Source organism: Miniopterus schreibersii, assembly GCF_964146895.1.
Source record: "Miniopterus schreibersii genome assembly, chromosome: 1".
NCBI lineage: Eukaryota > Metazoa > Chordata > Mammalia > Chiroptera > Miniopteridae > Miniopterus > Miniopterus schreibersii.
The window spans coordinates 134,291,007-134,301,980 of record NC_138101.1 but is presented as its reverse complement, the minus strand read 5'-3'; the positions used below and the strand labels follow the sequence as shown (position 1 = coordinate 134,301,980).

At 43.5% G+C, this 10,974-nt stretch overlaps 2 protein-coding genes across 2 annotated transcripts in view; one reads left to right on the top strand and one right to left on the bottom strand.

The window, feature by feature from the left end:
* The first annotated feature begins 3,749 nt into the window (after nucleotides 1–3,749).
* On the top strand, nucleotides 3,750–9,135 carry OXA1L (OXA1L mitochondrial inner membrane insertase). Its single transcript, XM_081119822.1, has 10 exons — nucleotides 3,750–3,844; nucleotides 4,281–4,442; nucleotides 5,115–5,328; nucleotides 7,178–7,321; nucleotides 7,576–7,661; nucleotides 7,838–8,002; nucleotides 8,172–8,276; nucleotides 8,384–8,546; nucleotides 8,628–8,708; nucleotides 8,787–9,135. Exons 1-10 carry the CDS (start codon nucleotides 3,752–3,754, stop codon nucleotides 8,912–8,914), a joined length of 1,341 nt encoding a protein of 446 aa, XP_080975948.1. The 5' UTR covers nucleotides 3,750–3,751; the 3' UTR covers nucleotides 8,915–9,135.
* A 206-nt stretch (nucleotides 9,136–9,341) lies between these two features.
* The window catches only part of SLC7A7 (solute carrier family 7 member 7), a gene marked incomplete at its 5' end in the record, with an annotated part of 31,061 nt that continues 29,428 nt past the window's right edge, over nucleotides 9,342–10,974 (bottom strand). The window contains 3 exon segments of the mRNA XM_081119813.1: nucleotides 9,342–10,174; nucleotides 10,392–10,575; nucleotides 10,772–10,921. Of these exon segments, the coding sequence (XP_080975939.1) occupies nucleotides 10,071–10,174; nucleotides 10,392–10,575; nucleotides 10,772–10,921 (438 nt within the window). The 3' untranslated portion in view covers nucleotides 9,342–10,070.

Below are 10,974 nucleotides of genomic sequence, written 5' to 3'. Positions count from 1 at the left end.
AGTGTTTAGAAATGCAGTTGGTTTTTGTATATTGACCTTGTATCCTACAACCCTGCTAAATTTACATATTAGTTCTAGTAGAATTTTTTCATATATTTCTCAGAACTTTCTCCCCAACTTTATTAAGATATAATTGACATACATAATTATAAAGTTTAAGGTATACAATGTAATAATTTGATATACAGGTTGGGGCAAAAGTAGGTTTATAGTTGTTTGTATGGAAAATAATCAATAATAAATAAATAATAATAAGAGAATAAACTTTCACATACAACTGTAAACCTATTTTTGTCCCACCTTTTACATATATATTGCAAAATAATTACTACAATAAGGTTACTTAACACAGCCATCACCTACCTCATATTGTTACTGTGTTGAAAACTTTTTGCCAGTTTTACTGAGATAAAATTGTGTCCAGTGGCAGGGCAAAGGTGTAATGGGTCACCATAATGAGAAGGTATCTTTGGACCAAAGAACAATGCAGGCAACTCCATAGAATGTAACAGAATGTATTAAAGGGTAATTTACGTACAGGGATGTAAGGTTGGAGTGGACAGATGACCCAGCAGTTCTGTGCAAATTCTTCTCTGCTAACAGACCCATTCCAATACTTTTTTAAAAAATCTTATTGAATTTATTGAAGTGACAGTAGTTAATAAAATTATATAGGTTTCAGGTGTACAATTCTACAATTCATTGTCTGTATATTGTATTGTGTGTTTGAAACTGGACAATGGGTCTGGGCTGCCTGTCACCTCTTGAGCCAAAGCAGAGACAGGGTTGAATTATTTATGGGCATTTATTCCAATATCGCCGGCTATATGGGAGAGCAGTAAGGATCATCCACGAAAATCTGCTCTGCCCTCCCCCATAAGCAAGCTGCTTATATTGGGTTGAAGGACAAAGATTACATAGGAAAATAGGAAGTACAGGTATGGGGAAGTAGGCAAGGTAGGCTGGGTTAGCAAAGGGTAGGTGCCTCAGAGACTCCAGGGCAGCGCCTCTGAGGACCAGGTTACAGGCAATGTGGGGGGGGGGGGGCTACAAAGGGTGAGTGCCTCCAGGATTCCATTGTTTCTCGAACAAGGTTGTTAATCTTTCCATGATGACAGGCAGTTCTCAGAAAAAGAGAATGGACCACATTTCAAGGGTAATTCCCATGTCCCAGGGTGGTGTACAATTCCCAGCCAGGTTAGAAAGTGCTTTTTCTAATTGGAACAAAAAAATCACAGTTAACAGAACATGATTAATATTTCTTATAACTATAGCTAACAATTACGGTCAACAGAGCAAGATCAACATCTCTGCCCCTAATATGTTCACCACTCCAAGTCAAGTCTCCTTCCATCACGATTTATCTCCATTTTTCCCTCCCCCCCATGCCACCCCCTTGTCCTCTGGTATGTCCACAACATACTGTTGTGTGTGTCTATGAGGGTTTTTTTTCTCTTTTTTTGCTTAATCCCTTCACCTATTTCACATAGCCCCCCTGCTTCAGTACTTTTTTATAGTATAACTTGGATACCAATTATTGACAAGAGAATGGGCCAAAGAATGCAGTACTCTCCATGTGCCATACCTCCTGGTAGTCTTGTGTTAGATGATTACTTATAATCAATATTATCAGTTTGATACTAATCTCCATTGTCATGCCATTCCGGACATTACTAACAAAAATATTTATGGCTACATTTTATGGAACACAGATAATCATCAACTAGAAGGCTTTGATATGCCTGCTAAGGACAGTGAAGTTGGTCAAAGGTCACAGCATGAAAGAAATCCAAGACACGGAGACGGAGTTAGTTTTTGTTCACATCTACATCTATACAAATTGGCATATAGCACTGTATAAGTTTAAGGTGTACAGCATAATGACTTCACTTACATATATTGTGAAATGATTACCACAATAGGTTTAGTTAACGTCCATCATCTCATATAGGTACCAAAAAAGAGTTTATTTTTCGTTGTGATGAGAACTCTTAGGATTTACTCTCAACAATTTTCAAACCATACAGCAGTGTTAACTATAGTACTTTTTTTAGCTATAACTGAAAGTTTGTACCTTTCAACCACCTTCATTCAATTCCCCACCTGTGATATCCCCCCTGCCTGTGATAACCACAAATCTGGTCTCTTTTTCTATGAGTTAGGTAATTTGTTTTGAGTCCACATATAAAGAGATCATACAGTATTTGTCTTTCCCTGTCTGACTTAGTTCACTTAGCATAATGCCTTCCAGGTCCATCCAGGTTGTCACAAATGGCAGGATTTCCACCTTTTTATGGCTGAGTTGTATCCCATTTATAAGTATACCACATTTTCTTTATCCACTCATCCATGGATGGATATTTATGTTGTTTCCATGTCTCAACTATTGTAGACACTGCTGCTATGGACATGGGGGTGCAGATATCTCACCAATACTGTGCTTTCCTTTTCAGAAAGGAAATTCCATATTTCCAGAAGTGAAATCGCTGGATCATATAGTAGTGCTATTTCTAGTGTTTTTAAGGACCCTCCGTACTATTTTCTATAATAGCTGTACAAGGCTGCAGAAGGGTGCAAATACTGGGAGATATGGTTTATTGGGGCCACCAAAGTAACTCTCTACCACAGGACAGTATTATTTTTTTCCCAAGTGTCTCGTAGCTGTGTATTTGTCATCAGCTCTAATTGTATTGATTCTTTAAAGTAACCAAAAAAGCTTGTTTACAATAGTATCCAACATATGTGATTAATAGGTCATATTTCTAATTATTACTAAATCTATATTCTATTTCTTTGCCTCCTCTTTTACCATTTCTGTCAGGTATATTCATAACCATCCCAAAATAGCAGTGATTGAAATCATTTCAAGATATTGTATCTTTCCCAAACTATACTTTTTCATTCAAAAAGTACTTTAGAGCTGAGAGACGTTGCAGGGGTTCAAATATCATCACCTTTCACCTTTCTAAGCTGTACTTATTTTTCCTTTGGAGGAGAGGAACTTAGCTTCACATATCTTTAAGGAATGCTATCAACCTCAAGAAACAAAACACAGAAGCAACTTTTAAAAGTTGTGTAAAAACTTTTAATTATCTTACACAACAAAGTCTAGAGATCTGTAGTTCCCAGCTTGATGCAGCAACTCAATGACATCAACAAGTACTCTGGGGTTTTCTATCTTTCCACACAACCACCTTCAACACTCAGCTTTTCATCTTTAGACTAGTCCCCAGTCACGATGCTCCTCACACAACCCCACCAAAGGGAAAAGGGAAAGATGGAGGCTCCTCTTAAAGCTTTGTCTTTTATCTGGGAGGTAATTTTTTCCGAGAAGCTGCCGTCCTCCAATTTCTGTTCATACTCCAGACTACACTCAAATTTCACTGGATCTGTCACTACAGTATTATCTAGAAATAAGAATCCAGCATCACTGGGCGGGGGGGAAACTACACCAGACACAGCCAAGGCTGTCCTGAGGCTATTTTTTAGCTCAACATATCGCAGCAGAATCATGGATTTAGAAACGGAGGAAAACTCCTCAGCTTAAGGCCACTTAGGGGGCTCTTAACGTCAACCTTCTGAAAACACTCTCCGCGGGATCTTGTAAATACGGCCTTGGCGGCTTCTTACCCACTTCAAACATGGCCGCCACCATCCAGTCTCCCTTTACCGCCTCGATCGCGGCGACCGCTCCGGCTTCACGCCCATTTCCAAAAGAGCCTCTCCCGCGAGGCGGCGGGGCTGAGTGCGCATGCGCGAAAAAAGCCCTCTTCCCGTCAAAATGGCGGTGGTACTGATGTGCGGGCGCCGGGAGCTCCTCCGCCTGCTACGGCCGCAGCGTCAGGTAAGAATGCGCCAGGGCTGAGCTGCCGGATGCTGTCCTGTCCCTATGACCCAAGCCAGGGGCAACTCATGCTGGGGGATGAGCACACGCTGACCTGCTCACCGGGACCTGTGTCCCTTGACCTCCAGACCCGTGAGAACGCAGAAGGGCTACCTCCTTCGACCCCGCGGGCTCAGCGGCCCCGTGTCGCTGTCTGTGCCCGGAACAGGCTTCACCCCTGCCAAGGGAACCTCCGCCTGGGCTTCTGGGTCGCGGGGTGGGCCTGCGGCAGGTGAGGTGCAGGACTCAGCGGCCTTTGGGCCAACCTTCCGGCGCGGGTTAGAGTCCTCACCTGTGGGAGCTGGCTGCCGGCGCCTTGCGGGGTGAGGGGGCTGTGAGCATAACGCGCGACTTCTGCCCCCGATTAAAGCGCTTCCTCCTCCTTTTCCGCGCGCAGTTTCACAGCGTCGCAGGGCCCTCGCAGTGGCCCCGGAGACCATTGGCCGCGCGGTTCCCGTTCCCAGCCGCCCGGTGCTGCGGCCGCCCGCACTATGTCCTCCTCGCGGCGCCCGGCCCCCGTGGCCTCAGTGTCTCTGCCGTCTCGCTTGCACAGGCCCAGGTAAGACGCGTTTAGACCCCGCAGTGTTCGGAGTGGTGCTGCTTGGTTGATTTTTTGTTTTTATTTTGTTTTGACTAGGGGGAAGTGGGATGTGGAGGAGGGTTCTTGTTCACACTCCGCACAGCTCTCTGCTTGGGGTCTTTTCCAGTCAGTTGGGGGGAGTACAGCAGAAGAGATTTACGTTATATACATGCCATTGTTTCCCAGAGGTGCCAAGCCACTGATGGCAATATGAAATGTGATTCCAGGTGTGTGTGTATTAGAAATTTGAAACTTGCATATCATTTACATGATTTCATGAATATTGATATATCTGAGGCTGAGACTAAGTAGATATTTTGGTCTTAAAAACTGAGTTGTTTTAAAGGAAAATTATTATAATGGTTTGAGTATGTGCAAAATCTTAACAGTGATACTCAAATGACTGAAGTTTGGAAAACACTGATATAAGAAATAACTTTCATGACATCTTTCTATAAGTAAGTTATTTTCCTACCTTGGGGGCAAAATGAAGTGTTCTTTTTAAGACCTGAGTTCTGTGGACATGTAGGCTAACCTGGGAGAATGGGAAGTAGAGAGTCAAGAGAACAACCCAGTCCTGGTTATCATAAAGGGCCCCCAATTTCTGTGTCCCACCTACTGAATATTACACATGGCTTCCTTTTTGCACAGGTTCAGGCCCCTCCTGTCATTCCTGCAACTCCCGCACCTACAGCAGTAACTGAGGTGGCTTCTGGAGAGACTGCAGATGTAGTCCAAGCTGCTGCAGAACAGAGCTTCACTGAACTGGGGCTGGGGTCCTACACCCCAGTGGGAATGATCCAGAACCTACTGGAATTTATACATGTTAACCTGGGCCTACCTTGGTGGGGGGCCATTGCTGTGTGTAAGAGGACTGCATCATGGAAAAGGGATCCTGGAGGAAATGGGGAGTTAGGGATAGAACTTTAAAGAATAGCAATTCTGTGAGGGGATCAAGGAAATAGTTGAAGTTTAGAGGTCAGAAAAAACAGATTCCAATGAGGGATAAAGACCCATGATACTTAGATGCACTCCACCTTTATTTCCTAAAGGGCATTGTAATACCAGTAGAACATCTGTGATTCAAGAAGTGTAAATATTTGAATGTGAGCATGGGGTTAGAGTAAGGGGACCTTTTTCACAGTGATGAAGCTGCCCTGGTTTAAGGAGAGTAAAAAGTCAGATCAGGCAGTTAAGCCCCAATATTGGGAAACGCTCACATTGTTCCTTCTGTAGGCTAAAACTGCTTCAGATTCTGTATCTTCCTACACGTTGCTCCTGGGATCATGTTATCTCCCTGTGTCTTCAACTTCTCCCTTTTTATTAACCTACTCTGAACATATAAACATGCTCAAGTATACCATATTTTTCTTGGAAGAAAATCTTTTCCCTTTTATTCTTAGTTCACCTTTTATTCTTAGTTCACTTTCTCCTTCCGTTCATAGCTATTATTTAAAAGAGTATTCTGTATCCAGTGAGCTTACTTCTTTCCACTCTTTGACCCTTTTACTACTACCACTTCATTGTAACTGCCATTACATCATTGCTAAATCCACTTTCTTTTTATAGTTGACTTTTCTGTGTTAGACACTTTAGACTCTGAAATATATTCCTTGGCTTTTGTGACAGTCTTTTCTGATTTTCTTCCTTTCTTTCTGACCACACCTTCCCATCTCCATTGTCCAATACACTGTCTACCCCAGAATACCCAGTGTTGGTATTCTGGGTTCCATCCTTAGCTCCCTTCTTTCCACTGCACATCATCCATCATAATGTTGGTAAAGCCTAAACCTGTATCTCTCCTCAACTCCCATCTCTTTTTATTTATTTATTTTTTATCCTCACCAGAGGATATTTTTTCCATTGCTTTTCAGAGAAAATGGAAGGGAGAGAGATAGAGAAACATTGATGTGAGAGAGACACATTGATTAGCTGCCTCCTGTACATGCCCTGACCTCGGCCTGGGATCGAGCCTGCACAGCTTGTAATGGAGGTACATGCCCTTGGCCAGAATCGAACCCGGGACCCTTCAGTCCATGGGCCAAAGCTCTAACCACTGAGCCAGACTGGCTTTAGCCCAGACCCACTTGCTTGTCTATAGATACCATAAATTAAGTTAATATTTGTTGGCATGATCAGGGATATGAAGTATAAAAAAAGAAATAGGAAGGAGCTTAAGTGGTAGGCCACCATATTAGCTCCTGCTCCAGAGGTTTCTAAAACAGCGGCTTTCAAACTTTATTCCTGAGAACCCCAGTGTTCTGTCAAGGTACCTCTCTGACCAAAGCAAAGGCCAGAGTTTAAACAGTCCTATAGCAAGACTATCCCCTCACCTAGGGCAGCTTAATTTTATCTGTTACACATATTGGGACTAGGAGTTGGGGGAGAAAGGGAGATGTTCCATTGATAATAAAAAAGTTTGGAATCCATTGATCTAGAAAAGCACCTTCTGTCACCTTTTGTTCAAGGAAACAAGATTCATGATTGTTTGCTTAGAGAAGTTAATGCTAGACTTTTGTGATGTCAAAGCAGAGGACTGAGCCTTGAAGGAACTAACTCATATCCCTACCTTTGTTTCGGGTCCCTTGGGTATGAGTCACAGTATGGAAAAGACTAGAATAAGAGAGAGCCTTTCAGTAAGAATCTAAAAATCTTCAACCTTCTAGCTGTAGAACTGCTTTAATTTTACTCCAATCCTAGTATGTATTTTCCAGGTACAGTCTTTGCCCGCTGCCTGGTGTTTCCTCTCATTGTGAAGGGCCAACGAGAGGCAGCCAAGATCCACAACCACATGCCAGAAATCCAAAAGTTTTCCACTCGAATCAGAGACGCCAAGTTGGCAGGAGACCATGCTGAGTGTGAGTCAATTGCAGAATGAGCGTGGGAGAGGACCACATTTACACTTTTCCTGACATTCTGCTGAGGGAAAGGAACAACCTAAGTCAGGAGTTGCTACAGTTGGGCAGGTCCTAAATATTTACCTGCTTCTTGCACCTTATGGTTCCAGTGACTGGCCAGGGTCATTTAGAAAAGTCATGGGGCAGGTGATGAGGATGGTCACCTCCAGCAATGTAACTCTCTGCCCAACCACTAACTTCCCCTCGCTTCTCAGTTTACAGGGCATCCTCGGAGATGACATTGTATCAGAAAAAACATGATATTAAACTCTTTAGACCTCTCATTCTACCTCTGACTCAGGTAAGCAAAAACATTTCCCTTATTTTATCCTGAACCAATCAGATTACCTCCTGTTTCCCATGCCCTAGACCCCCAGAAAGCAGGTGGAGGTGGTATTATACATGATTTTTAATAATGGAATAATGAAAATGTCCCCTCTGATAAACGGTACTGACACTGTTTATCCTTTGTGATAGGCACCGATCTTCATCTCCTTCTTCATTTCCTTGAGAGAAATGGCCAATCTTCCTGTGCCCAGCCTACAGACAGGTGGCCTCTGGTGGTTCCAGGATCTCACACTATCTGACCCCACCTACATATTACCACTGGTAGTCACTGCTACAATGTGGGGTGTCCTTGAGGTAAGCCCAGGTTGGCCAGGTGCCAGGCCTGCAAAGTGAACTGGAATTAGGGTAAAGCAATTATATGGAATGATCATTCTTTACTCCCTGGAGGAATAGAGTTGATGGGTAAGAAATCTGAGCCATAGTCACTAAAATTGCTACTCTTCCTCTGCTTTTCTCTTGGCAGCTAGGTGCTGAAACTGGTGTGCAAAGTGCTGACCTTCACTGGATGAGAAATGTTATGAGATTGATGCCCCTGGCAGTCTTGCCCATAACTGTCCATTTCCCCTCGGTAGGCAATGACTTAGGGGCTGGCTCCAAGTCCTTCCTCCTAGCCTAGCTTCCTTCCTGCAGGATAACCAGGGATGCAGTTTCTCATTACCTTCTCTTCTCATCCAGGCAGTGTTCGTGTATTGGCTCTCCTCGAATATGTTTTCCCTGGTCCAGGTGGCTTGCCTCCGGATTCCAGCTGTACGCACTGTACTTAAAATCCCCCAGCGTGTTGTACATGATGCCAGCAAATTACCTCCACGGGAAGGCTTCTTAAAGAGCTTCAAAACAGGTAAGGGCCTGTCCTCTGTGAGTCAGGCCCGGAGGAAGGTGGTCTAAAAATGGGTATGAGACTGACTTACTCTTTATATAGGCTGGAAGAACGCTGAAATCAACTATCAGCTACAAGAGCGTGAACGGCGCATGCAGAATCACTTGGAGCTAGCATCCAGGGGTAAATAGCCCTTTCAGTCTAAAATCTGTCATTGTTTCTTCCTTCCTTTTGTTTATTAAACTTCTCTTCTTCCCCCAGGTCCCTTACGACAGACCTTTACCCACAACCCTCTGCTACAACATGGAAAAAATCCCCCTCCCACCACCCCTAACAGCAGCTGCAACAAACCAAAGTCAAAGCAGCCTTGGCGTGACACACTTGGCTGAATGATGTTCCGTGCTCATACTGACATTAACTCTGTTTCTCTAAAGACTCAGCCTTAGAACAAGATGTGATACTGGGTCCTTGCCCAGACCTAGAAACTGTGGGACATGGAGATACTCGTTTTAAAAGTGGATTTGACTAAACTCTTACGTCTAAGTATAAAAGAGCACTGGGGAGCCAAGTGATCTTCCCATCCACAGGATTAGTAAACTTCTGTATTATATATTGTTTCCTGGTATTTATTAAATGGGGAGATGGATTGTGTGCTTCAGAAAACTAAAGAACAGGTTGGTGGTGGTTGCTCTTGCTGGCCTGTGCTCTTAGGAAGTATCTCAGTATAGTAACCTGGCGTTAAGAGCTTAGACCCCAACCCCATAGATGTGTTGTTTGCATTGCAGTTACAGAGGTATGCCTGATAAGTTGAGATTATATCAAAACAGAATAACCACATTTATTTACCCCAAGGTTACCTATAAAATATCCTTCAAGAAGTAGATGTGCTCAAATTCTTAGTGGTAATGAAGAAGAATGGACATTGATATAGTTTTTATCTAACAACCTTAACATTTTGCTGCAGCAGCTTAGGTGCAGAGATTGGTTGCATCAGCCTCAGCAACGGGCTTGAGAGGGAAGAAATACTCTGATACTTTTAAGCATTAGATTGTTTTTAGTTTTCTTGCCACGCTAATAGGAACTGCCCTCAGAGACACCATATAAAATGAAGACCCTCAAAGCTTAGGAACATAACCCTTTTATTGTCCAGCACCTATACAGTTCCATGTCTCTTTAAAGGAGACAGGAAGTTTGGAGCATTTTTGACCCTTTTAAAGGAAAAGAGGCATAGGTAGGCACTCCCCCAAAGTGAGTAAACGTCTAACACATGGGAATGTGCTTCTAGAATAACCAAACCCACACCTGACATGCTCCCACCAGTCTGCTTTATCACCCCTTTAAAAAAATCTGGAACAATATGTAGCAAAACAAATAAATTACTGTCCATCTCTCAAAAAAGCAAGTTCAAAGGTTGTTGAAGCTGCCTAGACCAGGCTTCTGGACAGGTGCCTCTAAAGAAGTAAGCTTTCCTTTTCAACTTCCTTGGCTTCAACCAGTAGAAGGCAAGAGGTTCTGCTTTTCATATCTCAGGATTCTGTGTATTATTTAGTTAGACTTGGGATCTCGTTGCTTGGGCATCTCTCCATCTTCCAAGTCCATCTCTGCAGCAACTGACATACATAGAACCTGGAGGTACCGTGTGGTAGATGCTACAAAGAGAAGTTTGAATCAAAATTCAAGAGGTCAACTGGGCTGAGTTCCAGTGGCACTGAATAAGGTTGGGCCCGAGGAGACAATTTAGTTAAGCCTTAGGGTAACAACAGGAAAGGGCTATGGCAAAGGTGACTTGGGACAGGATTTGCAGAAAAGGCAAAAAAAAAAAAAAGTTGTGTATTAGCCAAGCCAACCTGAGGATCCAAATCTTACCCACAATCCTTCGGAGGCAGTGAGGTCGTTTGTGTTCTGGCACTCTGATGATGAAGAAGTAAAAGGGCAGTCCTGAGAGGCCAATGCCAATGCCAATGAGGGAGTTGATGGTATCACTGTAAAGTGGAATGACCACCAGGAAGATGGTGCAGCAGCAGAAGACAATGGGGAAGAAAAGGCTGAGCTAAGGGCACAGAAGAAAACTGGAAATTAGCTCAGGATTGACAGCCAAAAGATTTAGAGCAGTGAGCTAGCTGCCTTTTCATCCGCTCTGTCTCAACACACTGCCACCAGCAAGTCCTAGACAAAAGTTTCTGAGTAAACCATCTTGTAAGAGTCCCCAGGGCAGATGGAGCAGAGGTGGGATGGAGGTGAGTTACCTTGAGTGAACGAGGTCGCTCAGGCTCCTTCCAGCGCAGATAAAGCTGACCCACAATTGAGAGCCCCACAAAGAACCAGTAGCTGAAGCTGTAGTAGTTAATGAGCTGGAAGATGTCCTCCACACACAAGTAGATCAATGCCATGATACCCTGTAAGCACAATCAGCTCCTCAAGGCCTTTGTTACTTAAGGTATTTTTCACT

Excerpts from the sequence above, each read along its gene's own strand:
- OXA1L (XM_081119822.1), top strand. The coding sequence starts at position 3,752 with ATGCGCGAAAAAAGCCCTCTTCCCGTCAAAATGGCGGTGGTACTGATG. Across the intron at positions 3,845-4,280 it reads TGCTACGGCCGCAGCGTCAG|TTTCACAGCGTCGCAGGGCC; the intron begins GTAAGAATGCGC and ends TTCCGCGCGCAG. Across the intron at positions 7,662-7,837 it reads TCATTCTACCTCTGACTCAG|GCACCGATCTTCATCTCCTT; the intron begins GTAAGCAAAAAC and ends CCTTTGTGATAG.